Source organism: Anarhichas minor, unplaced genomic scaffold (assembly GCF_050575085.1).
Source record: "Anarhichas minor isolate MPS153535 unplaced genomic scaffold, ASM5057508v1 ptg000010l, whole genome shotgun sequence".
NCBI lineage: Eukaryota > Metazoa > Chordata > Actinopteri > Perciformes > Anarhichadidae > Anarhichas > Anarhichas minor.
The window spans coordinates 16,209,191-16,233,531 of record NW_027466456.1 but is presented as its reverse complement, the minus strand read 5'-3'; the positions used below and the strand labels follow the sequence as shown (position 1 = coordinate 16,233,531).

The 24,341-nt window shown below is 40.5% G+C and overlaps 1 protein-coding gene across 12 annotated transcripts in view; it reads right to left on the bottom strand.

Moving 5' to 3' along the window:
- LOC142946832 (glypican-5-like) overlaps positions 1–24,341 on the bottom strand; it is a 44,741-nt gene that overhangs the window by 19,195 nt on the left and 1,205 nt on the right. For 9 of the 12 annotated variants that reach the window (XM_076088403.1, XM_076088405.1, XM_076088404.1 and 6 more), the window contains 9 exons: positions 23,497–23,663; positions 21,041–22,761; positions 18,426–18,587; positions 14,239–14,786; positions 12,634–12,816; positions 11,254–11,408; positions 11,014–11,073; positions 10,296–10,418; positions 2,685–2,805 (listed from right to left, as the gene is read on the bottom strand). In XM_076088403.1, coding sequence (XP_075944518.1) covers positions 2,685–2,805; positions 10,296–10,418; positions 11,014–11,073; positions 11,254–11,408; positions 12,634–12,816; positions 14,239–14,786; positions 18,426–18,587; positions 21,041–21,218 — 1,530 coding nt within the window. In that variant the 5' untranslated portion in view covers positions 21,219–22,761; positions 23,497–23,663. Of the gene's footprint in view, positions 1–2,684; positions 2,806–10,295; positions 10,419–11,013; positions 11,074–11,253; positions 11,409–12,633; positions 12,817–14,238; positions 14,787–18,425; positions 18,588–21,040; positions 23,664–24,341 lie in introns of all 12 variants that reach the window. The other 3 variants (XM_076088399.1, XM_076088401.1, XM_076088410.1) reach the window with 3 other exon arrangements.

Sequence of the window (24,341 nt, the reverse complement as noted above, 5' to 3'; positions counted from 1 at the left end):
CACAGAAAAAGCACGGGGGCAGCTGGCATGAAAGAAGCACAGCCTAGGTCCTGGATTTCCAACGGTGATTTTAAACGATAGTGTGTGTAGTACTTACACACTGGGTTTGTCTGTTTATCCAAAATACTGCACACCCTTTGGAACTTAAAATAGTTTTCAATGCAGATGAGCTGTGTTGCTATGTCTGACTTTTCTCTTTGGTTCATTGCTGTGGCCTGATAGCATTACCATCATCAATTCAGCGGGCATGCATTACAAGTCCAACAACATTGATCTTACTTTTCCTATCCTCATAGTGTTTGAGTGTGTGCTCGTGTGCATGTTAGAAGATTCACAGACGCTTCAAAGGTCTTTAAAGAAAGAATAACAGGACATGTGAGGCTTACGTAGAGTTAATGGGCCAGAGAAAGCAAATCTCACACATAAGTGATTGCATGGTGTATGTGGATGTGGTGGGGGGGGGGGGGGGGGGGGGGGGGGGGGGGTTTGCTGACTTGGCATTTGCTCCATGTAAATGCAACATGATTAATGGAGTCACCAACAAAATTAGACGGAGCACAGAAAGAGCTTCAACAGCATAAAGATAAAAAATAAACCATAGCATGTCCCATACATAGACTGTATGACATAGATCATACAGTCCATGATCTTGCCATGAATGTTCAAAAACCAAACAACACTTACTTCAACGGAATTTATCAGATTTTCTTGGCAAACTACAATCTCCACTCTCGAACTTACAATAATGCACTCAGATAGTCAGCGTTGAAAGAACTTGCTGCTGCATCAAAACATGTCATTGGTATCACTTGTTCAGTTAAAACTGATTTCACAGTCTGAAATCTATGTCATCATCAATTTCGTATGGCTAAAAATAATTATATAAGGATAAATCTGGTGATATTCTGTATTTCAGTTAGTTAACATAGTTAACAAATCCCATAAAAATAATAAAACTAAGAATAAATTGATCCTACTGTCAGTGTATCCAAAGCTTGAAATAGCTTAATTAATTATATTATATATACATTCTTATTATTCTTATATATTCTCATTTTATTATAAAACCTTTAAAAAAATGAAAGTATGTATTCATGACACGCAAGTGCTACGGGCTGGCTGAGAATGTTGGAAAGACTCCAGATATTTTGGTCTTATCATGGAGTTTGTTCATTTGTCAATAAGTACATAATATAACCAGCCTTATCCTGTAATGGTTGACGTACGATATGTTTTGCTGTTGATTTCTTCGCTCGTTTGTCTTTCTCTCCGTTTACTTGTCTGTTCTTTTCTGTTTGTCCAACTGTCTCAAAAGGGCCCAAAAAAAACAGCCCCATGGTCCTTTGAGCAAATAATGAATCATCATGGATAACCTTGATGCATCATTTCATGGAATGATATTCACATGATTGTATGAATCATTCATATTACCATGCTGTTCAGAGCTTTGCAAAGTGCTGCATAAATCCAGTTTAATTGTTGAATTAATTAATTTATTATTGCATGTTGTTATCTACATCTGTTCTGTGCTGACATTTAAGTTTATTATATTGAGCAGCGGTTCACACATGAGGTGATAATGAATGATTGAGAGGCAGATGAGGACGAGGACACATTACAAACACACACACACACACACACACACACACACACACACGCACACAACCCAGACCCCTGCAGCTTTCTTCAGCAGCCGTGTATCACACCTACATCACACTTTAGAGAAACACCAAGAGGCTGAACTTAATATTTCACTACAATAATAACAGTCAAACTAACAATAGCATCATTATTTAAGAATGGATATGAATGAATCAGTTCATTAAGGGCAGGTAGACACATTTGTGCAGAATGCTAACCACCGTCATACGTCATGGTGTCGAGGTGACTACAGAAGATATTAATGCTCTATGGAAGAGTTGTGCCCACAAATCCTCTTTCTTATTCTGACTTTATCTCCATCCACACCAACACAATTAGATTCGCCAAAATACAGTTTTTACAAGAGAGGCTATACTGCAGAGACTGCACAGTGTGATAAATGAACACCCAATGCAAAGATAAGTCACAGCTTACATTACTGTGGAATGGTTAAAGACGAAGAGAAAGAGACACTGCCACTGAGACATCGTGTGGGCCATGGCTAGAAAACTCAATATATCAATGGCCATGTCAGATATGGACATGCTGCAATGCTTATAAGATTATGAGGTATGTTACAAAGGTCCTGCTGATGCAAAGTTGACATTTTGGCCTGATGATGAGACTGCAGAGAGAAAGAAAGACATTTTCATCACCGTCTGACCATCAGATTGTGTGTGTGTCTAAAAGGACATATTTCCCGGGTGTTGCTAAAGGTCAGAGGGTCCCCAAATACAATGGGAGTCATCCTCTGGGAAACTATTCATGGACAGGATTTAAATACGTAGATACAGAAATATATTCAAAGATCATGAGGTCACCAACAATCGAAATCATCACCTGAGGACCAAAAATGTATCTATCAATGTTATATTCAAGACGGCCAATCAATATTGCAATTTGCAGGCCTTACCATTAGCATTGCTTTTTGCTAAATATTACCTGTAAACATAAACTGGCTAAACTGGAATTAAAATGAAATAATGCCAGGGTTTGTTGAACACATTCACCTCACCCATGTTTCTTATTTGAAGCGTGTGTACCTGTGTTAGCTGCTCCAGCCTCTGCTTCGCCCCCTTCAGGACAGGATCTGTGTTACGGACAGTCAACTCTGGGTTCTCCTTCTGTGCTTTAAAACTGCTGCCAACCACACGACCTGCATAACTACAGAAAGACAGAACAGGAGAGAGACATGAAGTACTTTCTGTCCTAGTTCTGTGTGTGTGTGTGTGTGTGTGTGTGTGTGTGTGTGTGTGTGTGTGTGTGTGTGTGTGTGTGTGTGTGTTGCTCTCCTGCCCCACTTTCCCCACAGCCACTATAGTAGTGTGTTCAGTCAGGGCGTAGTGATTCACTTCATGTGCATGGGCACGGGCACGAACACACACACACACACACACACACACCCATATTGTAATATTTGTCCTGGCAAATGAAACAAAGAAACACAGACTTGTATTCAAGCAGAGGAGTCACTTGAGACATTCAGCTATGGTGACATGAGTTCGTCTTCTGGCAGACTGATCTTAATCTTAATCGACTTTTATTAAGAACAGGTTGTAAATGATTCATTCGACTCCATGAATTAAATGCGTCTGCCATTTTAAAAATTAACAACATTTGACTGCCCATCCTTCTTGACTTTAATTGAGCACAATGTCAAAGGCAGTATTCTTCTGAAATAATGTGGTATTGATACTTTAATCTTAGTGATGGATATGAATGGTTGTAAATTGAATCTCATCTTTGTTACTGGACTCTCAGCAACCTCTATACAATGTGTCAATTGTGCTTCCATGATTGTTTACCTCCCTAGAGGTTGCAACAGGCATGTGAGATCTTTTATTCTATAAAATATGGGCTTTTTAAACAAAATGTAATTTGGCCTGTTACCAGCTGTGAATGGGTGAGGGATGTATCCTGGTTTCTGACTTCTTTGTCACTGGACAGATATTGTTTGGCAGATACGTGCATGTGAGAACTTCATAATCAACTCAGTATGACAAATTGGGTAGAGTGGCCTGGATGTGGCAAATGAACATCACTGAGTTTGATCCTAAATATTTCTTTCTGTAGTGGGTTTTAAGTAAGGATCACATCATTTTGTCTGGGTGGGGGGGTCGCAGTGTGTTGATCAAATGGCAGATGATGTGAGAAAAAAGGAGAAGAAGAAGAAACAACAGTTCATGAGTCATATTTTTCCAAGTCCCCCAAGTTACAAACCAGCTTTGGTAGCGTATACAATCAGCCACCAACTCGGTAACCGCCCTCGAAAACACAAACACACTCTATGTGTGGCTATGGCAACATGGGACAAGGGTCGTGGGAACTAGCGAGCAGACGCACGGTGGATGTCAACCGAATATAAAAAAAAAAAAACTACTACGAATGCCAAGAGATGATTAGGTGGTGAAGGCCCCAGCCTCTGGAGCCATGCTAACCCCTGCTGGTCTGGAATCAGATCCCACCAGAAACTTAAGTCCGACGCAGAAAGTCTCTAATTAACTTTCTCAAATGGTTGTTTTATTCTCACACAGATTTCTCCTGATAAAAGGGTCATATTCTGGTTAAAGTCTTACTTAAGTCAAAGTGTCCTGAGGCCTGACTCACAAAGCAAGTCTTTGTGTTTTGGCTTCAATGAGCCTGACATTGGCAATCCGTTATAACTGCTCTCACATAATTGCCTATGAGCTGTCTCTGAGAATTATTTTCCAATCCAGCTTTGAGCAAGTTCACATTAAATATGCAGCCAATCGCTTACGACATCAACAGATCAAGAGCTGCATGTTTAATTCAAGAGAGGGTGAGACTACGGATCCTCATGGGGGAAACCAGGTCATTAGAGAGGCACAAATAATGTGATGGATTGAGAAAGAGCTATAATGAATAAAATCAACAGAGACGGAACTAAATAAAAATAAATTAAACATGATACGGCTGATACTTTCAACATATTCAGTGATCCAGAGTGAGTGTGGGAAAAAAGTAATTACTAACAGCTTTGCTCTTATGTTTCATGATGAGATGCATTATTACAGTTATGGTGTTTCTGCTGCAATGCGGAGAAGATTACTGGAGGGAAACTGCATTGTAAAGGATTAAACACAATAGGTACATTTCACAATGGAAACCTCTTTCATCAATTACAAGAAAACACCAGTGAAGAGCAAAAGATCATAAGGTGCATCCCTGTTAATTCCTGTAAGAAATGGGTATTTCCACCAACCTGCTGGTAAAACCTATGTAATATCAACAGGATATTGGGCTTCATGTATTGCATTAACACAGGATGAAAGGTTCACCACAACAACCTGATTAAAGTGGCACCGACAAATAAACTAACTGGTGTAAATAAACAAACACAAAGAGAACAAAATCATTTACATAATTAGTTAGAGCACTGCAGACAGGTATGAACCACCGACCGTTATCCTTTAGAAGTTACAAAGATGTATAAAGTGTCTGGGTTGCACCAACAATAAAGCAGTCATTCCTTTCAGAGCATCAATGCAAGATGGTGATTTTCCGAGGAGGCGTTTGTAGATAAGTAATCACCAATGGCTACTGTGTCTCTCAGTAAAGGAAAACCAACCGACCTAAACGTGAACAATGCTGTGGCGGGTATCCTAATTATCTCCAGTAATTAATCCTAGAGCTTCATGATAAATGCAGTCTAAGGACCTAAAGGTGGAGGCAAGAGCATGTCTACAGATTAATAAGTACAGTATAAATTAAAAAATGCACCTCTATGAGTTATTTGCAGGATTTGTAATTTATCTGTACAGTAGCTGCTTAAACAGAATCAGCAGATCACAGTATAATAATGTATCGACTGCATGAAGATGTTGTTAATAATCAAACATGAAATTTCCAACCCTAGGTGTCTCCAGGACCCCATTGGGCCATGATGACACACACACACACACACACACGGAGGGTGAGGCTGGAATTGACGTGGAGTGCTCCAAGAGAAATGGCTCCAGCTGTTATTGATTAGCAATTCCAGTATAAGTGACAGGCAGGACAACAATATGTATGAGGGTCACTGCAATAGCTAAAGCAAATTGCAGAGGGGCTACATGAGGCACTTTCCATGACTATGACTATGCAAGATGTAATGGAAAGATCAATTATTAATGGGCTATGCTCTGCAATGATTGGTGCAATAGAAGGAAGAAGAAAGGATTCATGTCACCTGTCTCATATACAGCCTTGCAGTGTAAAGCTAAAAGGGGAACAGAGATCCAGAGTTGGCTGTATGCAATTATTTGTTTTTTTGCAGGATGAGACATTCTTAAAACTCTCTGCCAGCAGCAACTAAACATCTGTTGAAAGCTGAACAGATATCATTCCACCCAATGATCAACAGCCATCACATTGAGTGAGGCTGGAGGTGAAGAAGTGGCTTTATTTGTTTTAACTTGACTGCCTTTTAGTATTGTTAAGTTCAATTACAATGTGTTATGTTCCATTAGAATGAGCGAATAAATCCAGCCGAATGAACGCAGTGAAGGGTTAGTGTCGTTAATTGGACCTAGACGTCAGATCTTTTGACTTCAAAGAAAAGAGTCATGGCTGTTAAAAATCTGTATTCTGTGCAAAAGGTTAGTGAAGCTACAGAAAAAAAAATGTACGATCAATTATCTGTAATTACCATTTGACAAATCTTCTTCCTTTGTTCCAGTAATAAATCACATCTTGTGGATTGTGCCTTATATTCAAGTGGAGAGGAAGATATCAACAGCATATGCACATCTTAAGCATTTTTTCACGTCCAATAACTGCCGTCCTGCTGAACGTATTGGAAGCTGCCAGTGCTGCGGATGAGCTACTGGCCAGATTGCAGACTGTCTGGATTCTCTGTCTGTTTGATGAGATGGTAATATTGCAGAAAGTGTGCTGCAGACGACGCGGAGAGTGACACTTAATAAGATCTGGAGAACGAGAGACATAAATCACCAGGGCGCCATGATGACAAAGCTGCTCTGCGGTTGCCCTCGGTTACTGCAGGCTTGTTAACGGTAATGTTTAAAGCGATTGTGGCATGCAGGGAAACACACACACACACACACACACAATCATACGAAGACAGTGAAAATGAAATCACCTGAGAGAGTGATATAATCTGAGGGAGGTGTGTAATTATAAGGAGTAACAACCTCAATAGCTGCATTCATGTGGAATCATTTACACACACACACACACACACACACACACACACACTTATACCTGACATGGAAGCGATATGCTGTGGTTTGGATAGGTTTGTAAACATTGCTCTCAGTCTGACATTCTATATCCTTCATATTCCTCTTCATCCCCTCCGGACAAATCTTCCTCTGTTTTTAACAGCATTTCCCTGATTGTGTGAAGCATCAATGGCTGATAAAAAAACAGATGTTAAGCAAAAGAATATATAAATAAATTACGCAAAATAGTTTAGAACATCGGGTGTGCCAAGTCTTCAGAGGTGGAAGCAGAGTTAATCTCTCGTTGTTTGGGATGATGATAAGATGCTTCCCTCTTCTGGTTAAAATCAGCTATTACAGTTGTAACTTGCCACATAACAATAAACGTTTAGTCAGTTTAAAACAGCTGCAAAACGCATATACTGTTATTGTTTAACTGGAATTGTTATGAATATACCAGCACAGTTACCCAATACCAATTCATTAGCGTCATACTTGAACCAGCTTGTTCATAGACCAGTCAATCAAGCGTCCAGAGAAATAATCAACTGCATATCACACACTCTGGATTTCGTTTGTACCACTTGCCCTCCCTGCTTGATTTAAAAACAACCATAGAGGAAGAAATGCCTGCTGTAAATAGTCTACAGATGGGGCCTGTGACAGTAAGAGAGGAAGGATGGATAAGAAGCTGCTCAGTACCGCTGTCACTTTAAATGTCACTGTATTACCAAAATGTCTCTTTATATTATCTAGAACAGATAAATTGAGTTTTTTAACCATTATTTTGAGAACTATTGTGTCTATTGTGATGGAAAAACAAACACAATGGTGAAGATGACGATGTTTGGATAATGTGCTTACTGTAGCGTGTTGTATACGGCCTAACGCATTGCCTTTGCGTCATGAGATTATTTCTATATGCAGTTTAGTTGACAAAATAAAAGCATTGTGCTTGTCACATGCTGTAATTTTAATGGTTATTCTAATAACTCGCTCTGTGCTCTGCTCTGTGTGTATACGTGAATGTCCCATCTGTGTAAATGGATATGAAGGACTGGCCAGGAGCGACTGGACAAAAATCTGCTGCCAGTTGTTTCCTGCCATCGCCTCCAGTTTATATTATAAACCGTCTGGGCCTTCAGTTTGGGCTGGCAGCTGATAGCAGTGTTTACTCATCGGTCTCCAAATGTTGAAGTTATTCAAGGTTACTCACTGGTAGTTGCATACTGAGACTTTGACTTAACGTTTTTAAATATTACAAACAGATTGTAGTAAATTAATTGTAAGCGGTATTTTAGTCCTATCTCCTTTCGCCTTCAATATGATAAACATTCATGCAAGATGCTGTTTAAGATACCCGTAGGAATAACTGTTTCAACTCGGTTCTATTGAGGCAAAGCTTTTTGGACGGGGGAGGAAATGCTGGACCCTTCTTCCCCTCAACAGTGGCCTAACCATCGTCATCATCATGCTATAGCTTGCATCCGTATGAGACAGCACATCGAGCACTCTCAGACTTTCTCATCATTCTGTGTGTTTTGCCTCTCTTTTTTTCTCACATATATAGACTCTCACCAGCACAGACATTTGTGAGTGAAGTGGGTCAGAGGGCGGAGGAGATGAATGGAGGTCTGAATAAAAGGAAGGAGAGATGAATGGATGGCTGAATTAATGAATGAACGGGTGGATGGGTGGATAGATGCAAGAGAATGATGTAAAGAGGTCAGAGAGGCAAAGACTGGCTGAACTCCAAAACAGAGGAGTGTAACATCTCGTCTGTTCCTCTTAATAAAACAGTAGAAACAAAAACAAAAACAAATAATATACGGTCTGAGGATCTCTGAATATTTTACTTGCTCAGAAACCTCACCTCATCATCATTTTGCAACTTTTATCCTTGGCATTTTGTTAAAAGACTAGAAATATGTGGAAGGGTTCACAACTTTTCACTTCTTAACCTGCATCCAGGACTTCACTGCTGAACCACACTGAATACAGACTATCAAGACAACTGACCTCCAATTTAGGTTTACTGACCTTCACTGAAGCACTGGTGACGTAACAAATTGAGTGTATCTGTGTGTGTGTGTGTGTGTGTGTGTGTGTGTGTGTGTGTGTGTGTGTGTGTGTGTGTGTGTGTGTGTGTGTGTGTGTGTTTGTGTCGGATGTCCTTGCAAGACTACATGGCCTGTTTCATATGGTTGATAGACCATTAATTGAAACCTTCTCCATCACAGCAACTGATGGTGTGTGTGTGTGTGTGTGTGTGTGTGTGTGTGTGTTGAGATAGGGCCGTGTGCAGTGAGATGTCAGATGATCTCATATTCTGTGTTGGTATGTGTGTATGAACGTGTGTGTTGGAAGTGCATTTGTGTGCACGTCCGTGAAAGTGTGTGTGTGTGTCTTGGTGCGTGTATGTGTGCACATTTGTCTTGTTACCAGTTTAAGCTGCCAATGTAATCACCATGAGAAAGACTCTGGAAACAAACTCTCTAACCTTCACAACCCTGTCACCCCGCCCACCCTGGCAACTATAAGGAGACACACACACACACACACACACACACACACACACACACACACACACACACACACTCTCATATGCTTCACTTCTGTCCCCTTTTTTTAAATAAAAAAATCATTGTGACTAAGAATTACACAGTCATGGATGACTACCGGAGTGAAGAAATTATCACTGGTATTTAATGCTCATAAAGTTGTGTTTCAAACATATGTAGAAAACACAAACTCACCAATGTAAGGTGAGCTTCTCAACAACAACTCGGGAGATTTCACTTTGATATCAGGCTTACCTAAAGTAACAAACACATGATTTACACCAGTGATGTGCAGATGAGTAGAATCAAAGGAGGCACTCAACATCTGTCTCACACACTGACTGGGTTGTCAGTAAACACTGGATTGTGACTGGATGCTACAGCACACTGGGACAAATATACTCCCTACTGTACATCTACATTGCTGCAATATATTGAAGCTTCTGGGCACGTGGCAGTGGAGAGCAGTGCTCAATACTGAGGCAGCACTCCAGTCATCGATGGACAAATTACCTGTGCACCAACTTGGATTTTACATGGCTCTCTTGAGTACTGAACAGGCCTGGAATTTTAGCCCGAGCCTGAACCTGGCCAAAGTCCAGAACCAGTATTTGTATACATCAAAACTCTCTCTCAGCATGTATTTCCTTTGCTTTTGTTGCTTTAGCCTTGTATTCGTGGATACTGGATCTAAAAATGCAACAACAAAATATCACATTCTCTCCAAAGCCGTTGCATTTTCATCACTCAGCCAATGTGGCTGTGAATTAATATGAACATTAAATGCCAGAAATTAGCGTTTAACTTGATTAATCATCCAGGATCACATAGTGTGCCAGAGCATCTGCTCTATATGATTGTTCTTTGGTAGTTTCTTCCTGGGGGGGAAAAAATGCAACACACATACCTCTCTACGACGTCTTGGCCACTCCAGCATGTGTGCTGCTCAACTTCCATCTCACTTTCACAAAGCATCTCTGGCAGCTCTGAGAAAAACCACTGGTACCGCTGGATAGAGCCCTCAAACTCCCTGAAAGAGAGAGAGAGAGGGAGGGATTTGTGATGGTTGTTAGTAATAGTGAGACCAATGTACCATATGTTTTTATTTGTTCCAATTTAGACACGTCACGTTCAATTCTCTCCCAAATCCTTTCTGATAGACCTTCGCTGACAGCATGGGGAATAGAAACAAGCTCACAGCACTTTTGATAATGACTGCATAATGAAAATCCAATATGGAGGATTTCATTTAATGAGTTGGCTGATCTCAGGTTTTATTGATGCTCAAAGTCCCACCTTTAGGGGGTGGTTATATCCGTAAGGAGGAATGACACAAATTTTTTTTTATTCTAAAGCCACTTAAGATACAAAGAATTACAAGTTCACTGACAACAGCTGTGTTGTACTTTATTGGTATAATGTTTTCACTTAATCATTCTAACAGATGTTTTAAATACTTGTAAAATGTTGGTTCAGGGGTAAAACCTCTGATGTTTCCTAACAAGGTATCTACTGACACTGGCTCTTCTTTAAGGGCTATTAAATGGAGACATTAACATGTGATAAGATGTCTGTAATTTTCCTTTTTGATTATGAACTAATATTTCAAAGTGAATTGAATTTACCGAGACAGTTTTTTCAAGCTGCGACTCTTGTCTCCTCTGGAGCCTTTCAGAAGGAATGACCTGGTGGGATATACAAACAAGCACAGACAAAAAAAACACATTTGAATTAATTTGCTTCTGCCATGACTGAAGGTCAAATGTAAAAAGAACCTCTACTCCGTCTCTTTCCACATTTAATTCACCCTCTGTGGCTGAATTCCTACCAGAACTCAAACATTTCATCAGATGTATGTAACTCACCTCCGGGATTGCGGACCCACTGAAGGAGGCGATGACACATCTGACCTCTCTGAGGTTACTGATGGAAAAGGGCTCAGAGATGTAATATGCGAGGTAGCAGGATTTGCACTCTGCATCATGGGACCAGCTGCCTGGGGTCCACACACCTTCTCTACCTGAGGAGGAGACAGTTTAGGGGGTCGTGTTGTGTATGCTACGTGATCAGATGAGCTCAAATACACCCTTTCGACACCAGTGTGTTATCCTGGGCTCCATGTGTGTTTTTCCTGTTTCGGCGGCAGACAGAGTGGCAGAGCTGTGTCAGGAGAATGAGCCACACCTGAATCAACTCCTCCTGCTGTATTTAAGCGGTCTGTATATGTCACTTCTGGCTCTCTCTTCTCCCAGCTAGCAGGGTTTTCTTTGATTGGGTTTTGGGTTCTCATAGATTTGCTCTGCACCTTGCACTAGGGAAATAATAATTTGGTCTAAATATAGCAGTATTAAGTTGACAAGTGTACCTCTAAATCCAATACGGTGGAGCACAACACACGATGCATTTTAAACAGCAGTAACGCAATGACTGCCGCCTTAAAATTCATGTTGCTAATCATCATTTAACTTTGAATGCTGCACATAAACACTGTTAAAGGGTTAGGGGTTAGCCTTTAGTGATGTGTCTAATGAATAAGAAGCTTGATCAAATATTCAATTAATGGGTGTTTTCGTGTAAGCCACAATTAGCAGTGTGATTATGCTTGTGTATGTTTGTTTACCTCTCAGGAATCTACTCTACTGAGTCCACAATGTTCTCTCAAAGTTGGATGGATATTCTATTTCCTCCTCCAATAGTGTGTGCATGCATGCATGTGTTTGTGTGTCGTCTGTTTGTCCAGAGATTAGCCACAGAAACTTTCTCATCACTCAGAACCAAGCTGCATTCTGGGTATTGGTTGTCCCGCCAACCATAGTCTTTGTCTGGCACTGGATCTGTATTCACACTCACATACATATATACACACACACACACACACACAGACTGAGGGGAACCCCAGATTCTCTGAAGAATGAGGCTGTTTTTAGCCCAACTAGGCTTTTGTGAGGAGATCCAACTGCCAGGCTGAAAGAAAAGCCACGGCCTTCCTCACTCTGTGTCCAAAATCCAAATGACTTTATTATTGGGACATATCAGGGATGGTTTAGCAATCTGTTACTGATCCCTTTAAAGTAATTGTATTATACAGGGGCATAATTACTTTAGTATTGAAACCTTTTTCAATAGACTGGCATCAATATCCAGAATCCAAAATACATTTTACGTAACAATTTTAAATATAGAGAGTGTAAAGCAAAATATACTTGGACAGCATTCCCCTCCATCCCATCATCCCCTCTGCTTACTGTGGCGGTAATGTGTGGCCCGTGCAGCTGAGCGTGCAGTATAGCATCATTCACATGGTTGCGGACTGCTAACAGAGCTAACTCCATGCTGTTGTGATTGCTGCTGGTTGCTAAAGTAGCAGCTAACCGTTGGAGCAACACCACCAAACTCCCCCAGGGGGCGCCAAGCTCTGATACGCCGACCTAGAAGAGAGAGGATGGACAGGAAAAGAGGAGAAATGGGAACAGTGAAGAGCGGATGAGGAGCCAAGGGGTGCAGAGGTGACACATGTGGGAAGAAGATGAGGAGAAGGAGAACAAGAACATGTTTAATGTTACGTCTTAAATATTTCTTCAAAGACGGCAAATAGGCTTAGGTGTGCTCCCTATATCAACGGAAAAAAACAGAAGTTTGAAAATGAGCCAATCAATGAGATGACAACTTTCAGTTTCAGTAAAGTCAAGACAACATTTTCCATAAACCAAGTTGTCTTCTGTCACAGAGAGGCTGTTCCTACTTGTCCATCTGCCTTTCCTTGACTTTGCTGTGTGCATTTTTCTTTCCTTTAATCCAGACGATGAACATAAAGGAAGTTGATTTACCACCACACTTTCTTTTCCAAGAAACTCTCAAGGGGTATGAACAGTGCCATCTTCTCTCTCTATTGTGGCCGATGTTAAAGCCGTCCAGCAAATTTCGAAGCAGCCCAAAAAGATGCGCAGAAGACCCTGCCAGTTCTCCTGACAATGTTTGTCTAAAACTTAATGTGGAAATGATTTATTGATGATAAAATGCTGTGAATGAGTGCTTCAGGAATGTGAGAGATGGGAGCTTTAAGACATTTTTTTACTCGCCTCTCCAGAGGCAAAAGGAGACAAATACCCGGAGGCCTCCCATGCATCTAAAACCGTTTCAGCTACAATACACAAACACATGACCTGAAAAGGTTTCGCTAACCTCCTCATTCTGAAGGTGGAATGAAAGCTGCCTGTGCATGGCTGACACATTAAATTGATAGGGACCATAATTAATTGTATTATTACCCCTGTGTTTACCCTACAATAAAATGTCAAAATGGCTGCTAAGGACCTATTGTTTGTTGCATGGTTATATCATTAGGATGAACAGTCTTGCAAGCTAAAAAGAAATGTCTGCAATCCCTCAGTGGCTTTGAGTCACCACATTTAAAATAACAAATTATTGAAAGAATCAAAACATTACTGATATGATATATCTAAAATGTTTTTTTGTTTTTTTTAAGTTGCAGGTTTAAAGGAAAGTTAATTCAAAAGAATAGTTCAACACTTTGGAAAAAAGTCTTATTTGCTTTCTTACAACACATAACTCCTAGTGAAACCACACCTTGTTATGTTTATATTTCTGTTTTGTGTATGGATAAAATAAATAACATACGTGGTAAATTGTAAAATTGAGAAGTGGTGGTACAGGTGTATTTTTAAACATTGGACAAATCCAGGATAACTGTTTCCTCCTACCTCAAGTCTTTATGCTAAGCTAAGCTAATTTCCCCCTGCCACTGGCCCCATACTGAATGCACAGACATGATCTTTCTCATGTAGACATACACATACAAGCAGTAAAAGCACAAACATTCAAACACTTACCAGACATCCTCTCATAATGTTGATACACAGTCCGGTACAGGGCCGTATCATCGTCATCCCTCTACAGTGGGAGCAGTACTGCATCCTCACTAAGCCTCGCCCACACTCTCTGGATAACGTCGCCTTCTCGGTCGCATTCACAACCTCTCCAGCCAGTCTCAGCAGTCGGCTCAGTGCTCGGCCCGCCCCAAGGGCCCGGGTTAAGCTGCTGACCAGGAGGCGAGGATGGGGTCCGAAGGGGCTGACATCCTGCCGTGTCATCCGCAGGCAGTCGTCGTGGTTGTTGGAGGGGGAGGAATAGGACTTGGGTGACATGTGGCCGATCCCAGGGTTGAGCAGGCGGCGGTAGACCAGCGGGAAAAGATCATTGTAGAACCGACGCACAGTGTTGTCCAGTGTGGAATTAGAGTTTCCAGAAACGTGGCGTTTGATGTCGCTGAACAGCTGAAACACAAGGGGGCGACAGTCTGACGCAAGAGCAGAGTAAGCGCTGTCAAACAGAGTGCTGGTCAGGTTAGATGTGAAGGACACGAGCGACTCAAAGGTCTCTGGAACAAGAGAGAAGACAGACAGAAAGGGAGTGAGACCAAGATACATGTTATTGTACCATATGCACTAGTGAAAAACATCCATGATAATTCGTAAAGAATGTAACTGAAAGGAATATTTGCATAATTATTAACTGTTACCAAAGTGAGCTAATTTATTGTCAGTCTAAAGTTTTTTGACAATTACAAAGCAAAAGAAAACAAAAGATAAAGGAATAACAAAAAACTATTTTTTGTTCATTTGGTTCAGTATTTGGCATGATAGCATGATTCAAACTTTCAACCCCTCGCTGCCAGTTAAACAGCTTCTGATACCAATAGTTCTCTGACGCAATTAGCTTTGGGCATTGTAATGAATAAATACACCAAATAAACAAAAAAAAGTGCCATTAGTATCATATTTAAAACTAGAAAATAAACACAGCAACCAAAAAATACTTGTCATATAACTTGTCATATATGTATTCGCTTTTTAATATGTAATGTATCCAATCATATGCTTCTATACCAGATAGAGGTTGTCATATATGTTACATAAATGGTCATATATGAAGCAAACATGTGCAGTGTTATGTAAAGTAAACACAGTGTGTCTATATAAAATGTTTCCAATTTCCGATGTGACATAACTGACATTGGTACTTATCATTTCCACATGTTAGATATCACATATCCATATCTGTGCGTAGTTTTCCTTGTTAAACGGTGTCTGTCTCACTAACCTTGGATTGACTTTATCCTGCTGCATGTGAGCCAGAATAGCACACAACGTAATTCATCCCTGAGCTCGTTTTCACTATGCCCTGTTATCTATAGTCCGGCGATAATTAGAGGCCCAATCTCAGGATCTACTGTGTTTAAATAACAGAGGCTTCTGGTGTGTGACAGTGTGTGAGCCTATGTTTGAAAGTTCCCAAGTAAAAAGGGTGATGTCAATCTGATGGCATCCTGACACACACACACACACACAAACAGTAAGAGAGAGAGAGAGAGAGAGAGAGAGTAAGGTATCTGTGACTTTCACTAAGTCATTCAGTCAGCCATGTGCATGTTTGCGTGTGAGAGAGTGTGTGTGTGTGTGTGTGTGTGTGTGTGTGTGTCTTTACAACTTTTTATTTCACTATCACAGCTGCAGCCACCTGGCTCTCCAAGTTAGGGAATTTATCAAATACTGTAACTCACAAATTCACTGAATAAGAAATATCACTCTCCAGAGGCAGCATGGTATTTGTTTCAGTGTTGTACACTCAAACGAATTTTCACCCACACAGATTGAATAAAAATGACATTGATTGTATTCGGGGGAAGAGTGGTAGAGCACTACTGAGTGAGAATGTCTCACTTTTATGTGTTTGCATACCCATGTCCGGGCAATAGCAACACAAATACAGACGGCATCGAGTGACACAGCAAAGACTATTCTGGGGTCATGTGATTAGCTCTTTACCCTCTGTGATTGGATGACAGCTGCGACACGGTGAAGAGGGCACGGGGGACTTACAGTGCCAGGAGAAACACACGCAAGCATGCAGACACATTTTCACACACACACACAAACACACACACACACACACACATAGTAAAGTAATCCCCAGGGTGTAAATAGAGCCTGACTACAACCGCTCTGGGCATGTCTCAGTTTCTCTAGTGGGTTTTAATCACTGTGCTTTGGAGAACCTTTGAGATTCAGCACAGCTGTTGAAGAACGCTGCTGTCGTGCAAAATTAATTTAATTTGTTAAAAGGGGTCGGTTCGCCCCAAAACACATAAAACATCTCACTTGCTGCTCGAATTATTCAGCTGTGCTGGCAGTTTTTTTTATTTGTCCAGGTTTTGTGATATAAGGCACTACTTTCTTGCAAGGATATAACTGTTCTGAAAAGTGTTCTCCTGAGAATCCAGCCCACTGTTTATATGATAAATTTGATCTTCTGTATAAAAAAGGACAGGCTGAAAAGACCCATCGGCAACTAATGTATGCTTTGTCATCCTGTGATGTCTACACCATTATACCCGAATGAGTAAATGCTTTGAACATTACTTGTCACTTTTCAATGTTTTGAGCAACAACATACACACTTCATATACCTCCATTGTACTGAGGTGGCTGCAGTATTTTCAGACAATAATATCTATCACAAGCAAATAAAATGATCTGCACGAGTAGATATTTCTTGGGGTTAATATGTTTGTAATATGACGCGTGAAGTGACTCTATAAATGTTTAAATTGTATTGTTTACATTTGAGGTAAATGCAGAAAATACTAAACTTGTCTCCTCTCACTTGCTGCAGCTTTGGCCTTGTTCAGCCCTTCTCTGTGTACGGGTGTTTTGCATTCGTTTTACCCATGGATGGTTTCGCCATCCGTCGGCCATAAATAGCAGCTGAAACGGAGCCTGAATGCATTCAGATGTAGCAGGAGAGCAGAGAGTGAGAGATAGAGAGGTACATGTTTGCCATGTCTGTCTGCTGGGTTTCATCAACTCTACCCGTCTCATAATCTGTGCACGGTGTGCACACAAACACACATTCATACACGCAAACGCACACACACACACACACACACACACACAGGCTCTTTCTATCACACACAAACACACACACACACACACACATGCCTCACACAGACTGGTGAATAGCGTTGAGAGACAAGTGGACAAGCAGAGTATTCTTCCTCCTATTCAGAGCAGGCCGTTAGGGACCGGCTGTTGCCCACGGCAACAACACTTTGCTGCGGATACGTACTGAATGTAAACATTCTCCGTCCCTCGCTCTCTCATTGGTCAAGAACAAAACCTGATTATCGCAGAGACAGACAGACAAGAGAAAGAGAGCGGGGAGTTGTAACAAAGTTTTCCGCTGCCCCCTCTGAGAGTTTGCTCTCTCAAAGACTCGATCGAACATCAGTTGTTTGTTTGGCTAGCCACTGTGGCGCCTCACAAAATACACTGGCCTCGCACCACCACCCTGACACAAACTAGCTATTTCATGAGGAACACACAAAGTGAGAGTGGCAGGGGGGCTACAGGCACTTGACAGAACTGTTAAAACACCAAAACCACCACTGCTATTAAAGTCACTTTGATTTACGTTCTTGAATCCCCAACAGACATTGTCAGTGCTTGTTAATCATAATAAAGATAAGTTATTAATGTAGCATTATGTGAAACAGAAGCTTCTTATTTTTTAAATGCAACTAATGATTATTTTCATTTCATCTTGGAATTTTTTTTTCTTCTTCTTGCTATTATTCTTTTGATCATCTAGTCACCAAAAATCTCAACAAAAGCAATTTCCCGAATCCCAAGGTGGGGTCTTCGTATTACTTGTTTTGTTCAACCAGGGGTCCACAAATACACAAAAGATATCTGATTACAATTATAAAAAAACAAAACAGCAGCAGAATTGTTATGTTTGACAAACTTCTGGGTAATTGACTTTTAGAAATTGGTCAAATAAAAAAATTAAAAGTTGACTGAGGAATAAGAAATGTACACTGTACATTTGTCTCCCTTTACACCTTCATCCCACAACAGACGTTTTTTTTCAATTCCCCAATTTTTCTCTTCAGTAATGCATTTATTAAATGAACGTGTCGTATTCTCTTGTGTACACCCCTTCCCTTTCTCTCCCTCACCTCGGTAGGCCTTGGTGTGTCCCGCGATCAGATACTTCAGTTCAAAGCTGTAGGATCGCATCTTCTGCTGCGTCTCACTGCGAACAGCCGCCATGTAGCTGTCCTCCATCTTACTGGTACAGCAGCTGGGCCCAGGGTGGACACACACTCGCAGAGACTCATCTGAAAGACAGAGGCAGAAGGAAGGGTCATATTTACCGTTGAGCCACCAACATTTTCAGTCAGAGAGGTTAAATAATAGAAGCTCAGAATTAACTCCACCAATACACTTTGGTGACAACATCTGTTCTCCATGTTTTTCCTGTGTGTGTGTGTGTGTGTGTGTGGCGTGAGGGCGTCTGACTTTGGTAGACTGCTGTAAGCCAAGCTGTAAAGTAGCTAACTGAGATCAAAGGGGAGAGAGAGATGAGAGGATTGGACTGTTCGCCTATATCTGACCTTACATACACACACACAGTCATGTTTGCATGACTTTAGGGGATATTACATTGACTTACATTCATTTCCTGGACTCTTACTTATTTATTATACTTGTTTGAAAAATAAAAAAAATCTCAGCACAAGGTCTATTCACTTGAGATTTTCCAGAGCTTTCAGCTCACATGGCTTTCATCCGCTGACGGAGTTTCCTCAGTTGTCATAGAGCTGGGTCCATTGTTATCACAGGATATTGGTATGGAACAGGTGCTCGTACAGTATATGTGGGGGTTACATTGTAATCCCTGTCTCAGAAATTTCCGGCAAGGGGACCTTGTGTTAATCTTTCAGTAAGGTAATGTAACTTAAAGCTCAACCATTCATAAACTGATTTCTGTAGGTAGTTTAGGAGGATGTTTGACAACATTTTCAGATCAACCACCTTGTTCTTTCATCCTGGATATTAGAAGCAAAGACCAATGAAAAGGCCAAGGAGTGACTAGTGCATTTGTGCAATCATGACTAGTGTTGAATACGTCCGTCAAGGTGAGTACTGCTATTCAACTGTTACACAGCCCAATGGCATCTATCTCAAGTTAATTCATTCATTGGCCATGATCAAAAGACTGTGTTGTACAGCGATGTTGTGTTAAAACTGGTGTAACCATCTACGATGAGCAGACATCTCTGGCTGAAATTGACAAAGGTCACTACTATCGCTAATTCGCCGTTAACAAGCTCACATCAGTTCCTGCAGCAACAGTGATATTGTAGGATCACTAGTGTCTTATGTCTAATTTGGCTGATAAAAGCTCCTGAAAACGAAACGTTGTCAACCACAGGCTTGTTGATCCCCAACGGAACGTTTTACAGATAAAGCAGAGATCGTTCATTCTTTTTCAGCCGATCTTTCCTTATTCCCTTATGTCGGCTGATTATACTGTGTTAACATATGATTCATATGCATTTTCATGAATATAATTATGACAAGGAGACAATTCATATATGTCAACATAAGAAAATAAAGCACGTTAACTCAATTTCTGTATCATCCACCACTTGTCTTCACTATCTAGGAGAATATGAAGTTACTGCCAACGAAGTGACTCCGAGGGATCACCTTTTTGTGGTATCTTTTATAGGTTTTATAGGTGTATGAGTTACATTAATATATTGGTAGTCCTGCAGTTAATCACTGGAGGACTGCAATATTATGCAGAGAGGCTCTCGTGAATCAGACGACATCTCACATGAGCATTTACATTTAGAAAAAAGCATATTTAACACCACCACTTATAGCCAAGTATGCTTTCAAGAGCTCTATATAAGTGTTGCAGACGGTGAAGGTAAGTTTGCAACAGAAATAGCTTCTCTATCTGCATGCTGCAGTGAAGATACCTTATTTCTAAAGGGTTTAAACCCTGCGTGGGCTACAAGTAACATCAGAGTAATGATCTCAAAGCAGGAGATACTAATTTAGAATTACATTTTCCGCTACAAGAGTTTGTTCACTTTCATTTTAGTCATTTAAAAGGAGAACATAGCGGTTCTCTGACATGATTTTGAGCTCAGGAAAGCTGCCAAGTTCAGCCTGACTATATTAAATGAATAGGCAAGTGTGTGATAGTCAACAGCATTTATATATTTTATCGATAGAGATCTTTATAATACTACATTGTACTGTGGATACCAGTATAGATCTTGAATGTATCCAGTAAGTGTAAAAAACAAAAATCCAATTACAAGTCCTTCGATCATTATTCACATTATTAGGCCTATTAACAGCAAAATGCTATGTAAAAGCAGTCATTATGCAGCAAAATAGCCCTATGTATCCTTTAAGTTATGATACATTACATTATTGGATTATTAACATTTAGATGTTGTGGAGCTGGTCTAGATTGAGCTACTTTTAACTACTTTATATACTGCTCAGTACCGCTCAATTCATACTGCAATGTTATTTAAATGGTTTGAAATATCACTCTGCAGAGTAATGTGTAAATAGCTGTGTATCAAATAAATGTAATGGAGTAAAATGTGCAATATTCCCTTTGAAATGTGGTGGAGAAGTAAAGTACAGCACAGAAATAGTCAAGGAAAGTTCGTCTACCTCATATTGATACTGTAAATGTACTCATTTCCATTGCACCTCCTGTAGTATTTCTAACATGATACTTCCAGTGGGGCTGACTGACCTGTTCCCGGCCTGTCTGGCACCAGCTCCACCGGGCCTATTTGGCGCATCATGTAGGCTGTCTTCACCTCATGACAGCTGTCTGCAGCGGCTGATCTACAGCCAGTATCCGGTAGAAAAACAAAATAAAACAAAATCACCCAAAGCAAGTCCACGTTTTGTAAGGCTGCACGGAACATCGCAACATGTCAGTCGGGGGATAGAGAGTCTGGATGCGTAATTTGAAATCGTAAAAGTCCGACGAAAAACTTCATCTGCAGACAGTAACGTCTGTTTGGAGCGCACTGTCCGACTCAGCGCCCTCCTCTCTCTCTCTCTCTCTCTCTCTCCCTCTCTCTCTCTCTCTCTCTCTCTCTCTCTAGCGCAATTACTTAATTGACTTGGGCACTCAAAATACTTATACATATGTCGGTCTAGCAACTATTGTCATGTTAACAATAACTTATTACAGGGAAAACATGTTTATAATACAATAAAAGCACAACTGCCATAGCAATCATGAGGAATAAAGGCAATTTACTCCCAGTTCACTAAATGATGTGGTCATGAGCCATGTGTTTATTGATTGTGTTGTTGTTGTTTACTGACGTAATAGCTCTCTCACATAATAGTTTACAGCAGCTGCTTCTGCAGATAGGTGCATTAAACTTGACTGATAGCTGAGTGAAGTGGAATAAGAGGGAAATGCTGTTTGATAGTGGAACACGGGCGCCACCTGCTGGTCACTTGGAGTCATAGCAGAGTCATTTTTCAAAACCATCACAATATTCTTCTCAAATTTTCTCAACATTTTTTAATTATTAAATCAATCAGAAACAAAACATCAAAGGACAGGAAAAGTAAAGAAAAACAAATGCAAGAATAAAAACAGAAAAATATGCACGGAGATGATACACACAGCATCTAAGCACACACTTACTGGAGGATGTTGTCGATATAGGTGACTTCTCATCATAGATGAATACTTTGAGCAGCATACACCCGCAGCATCTTAGTGAGACAATCGACGAAACTCGCCCGGTCACAAATATTAGCCTCGGCATCCGACACCTTGAGGATTTTACATATCTATATATATGTTGTTTAGGGTTTAACTATTTCAAAACTCTGGTAATTTAAGAACAAAGATGTATTTTGATGGAATTTGCAACCAGGATTACATGCGTTTAAGAAATAAAGAACAGTCAAGTTGTGTGACAACTTTTGCATTTCAAAAACAAACTCGTTGCACCGTGGGACGGATCTCCTTCAACTTGAGTGAATTAAAAAGATGCTTCTGCAGGAGTTCAAACAGATTTAAGTCTAGCCTCTCAAGACAATAACAGCGTTTATACACGAGGGAGTCATTCCATATGACGACGTTCAACTTTTCTGAGTCGAGCTCTTTCATGTTTGATCAAGGATCACCTTCTGTTGCATGATATGATGCAGAGTTTTCATGTGAATCTAATGCATTTTTGAAATACTACACAAGGGAAATGTTGATAGATATAATTTATGTTGCACCCTTTCCTTGCCTGCTCAATGCACCTCTTGTTTCTGAGGATTTTTAAAGCCACCTAACTTCTTGCATTGGGTGACCTATTTGTAGGTGCCAGACCCCCAGGAGATCCTGCACCCCGTAGTCTGATGAGGTTGAGGAGATCAGGGCTCGTACAACGACCTGAAAGTCATGGTTGTCAGTCATGGTGTGAGATGCACTCTGCTGCTGGTTTGTCACGCCTGAGAGGAGAGGAGAAAAGAAGGAATACGTATAATATCTGCCTCATATTGTCTCCCACTAGGAGAATAAGTAAAAACGTGAGAATAAATGATGCATATATTGAAGCATATAAAACTAAATAATCCCAGACATTATCTGTTTCAGATACTGTTTTCAAAAAAGCAAAAAAAAGAAAAGACACGCACACCATGCAAATTGGCATACAACCACAACAATAAAAACATTCATTCACAATTTTTTATGTTGTTCAGCACATTAACCCCAACTTAACCGTAACTGCCTCTTATAACCTCATTGTGATGCCTTGGATCAGTGGAAGACTGAGGTTGGAGCTCTGATGTCGTCTGTTCAACTGGTACTGGCTCTAATGTATCGGCGCACCAACTGACGAAACTGCATTTGCTTTTTCAAGGAACGATGAAATGGGTATCCAACCATATCCAACCAAATACCATATGGGTATCCAACCATGGCCTCAGTGAGTCCACAAACCACTGTTTCTCCATCCACCTAATTTTCTGAGATACAACACCCACACCTGAATAATTATAACAGTAATAGGCCAATGAATGTAAAACACACACACACATATACACACACTATTCCTTAGATTACTTTGGCATTTTATATTTTTTGAGACAATGTTCCATCCATGCAATAAGCCCTTCACAAGATGGAATCTAGTTGACTGCTTTCATCTCTTCTAGAGCGTTTATAATTAACCGTAACATTACCGTCGTCTCGCTAATGCTGGTTCCATGACAGCAGCAAGCGGCCGTCCCATCAGGAGAGGCTCCTCGTATGGCCCCCTGGGAATCAGCCAGAGAAGCCCCCTTGTGCGCCGGACCCCATCAGCTTCTCATACTCTCATCTGGCTTGTGCCTCATGTCTGTATCTGTGACTGTAAACGGTACACAGAAACAATAAGCAAAAACCGAATTGGTAAATTCATATTCCGTGTTGAATTTAGAGACGTTGAGAGTGGGTCAGTATTGTGGGCGACATTTTTACGGTTCAATGGTTTAAATATTGACTATTTTCCTAGCCCCCATGAGTAACCCCACACCTGCCTTATCAGCCTAGACCTGATGTTGATCTCTGAGCTAGTCTGTACTCAAGGAGACTTTTAAGCAGCATGAGAGATTTGGGGACAAGTTCCTTGTGGTAATTCTCCCTATAGCCATCAGTGCAGGAGGGGCAATATGGCCAAAATCTTCTATCACCTTATGAAACAACCACAGCGGAAAGCCTTTTTTTTATACTCGTGAGTGAATTAAATACTGATGAGGAATGAAAAGCACTGAGTATTTTCTAATTGTATTAAGAACTTCAGTGACAAATTAACATACAGGAATAGTTGCAAGTGAAAGTATAACGAAAAACCTGATGTTTCCAGCTAGAAACTGACTGTTTACATGCTGTTTACATACACATACAGAGACAATAGTTCGATTTAACGCAATTTGATCCGATTTTCGGAGTAATTTGAGACAGTATGTGCTTGCTATTATCAATTTAGACAACGTAATTGTGTATCGCGACATCTCGGTGTAGGATTTCATGACGATACAATTCTATT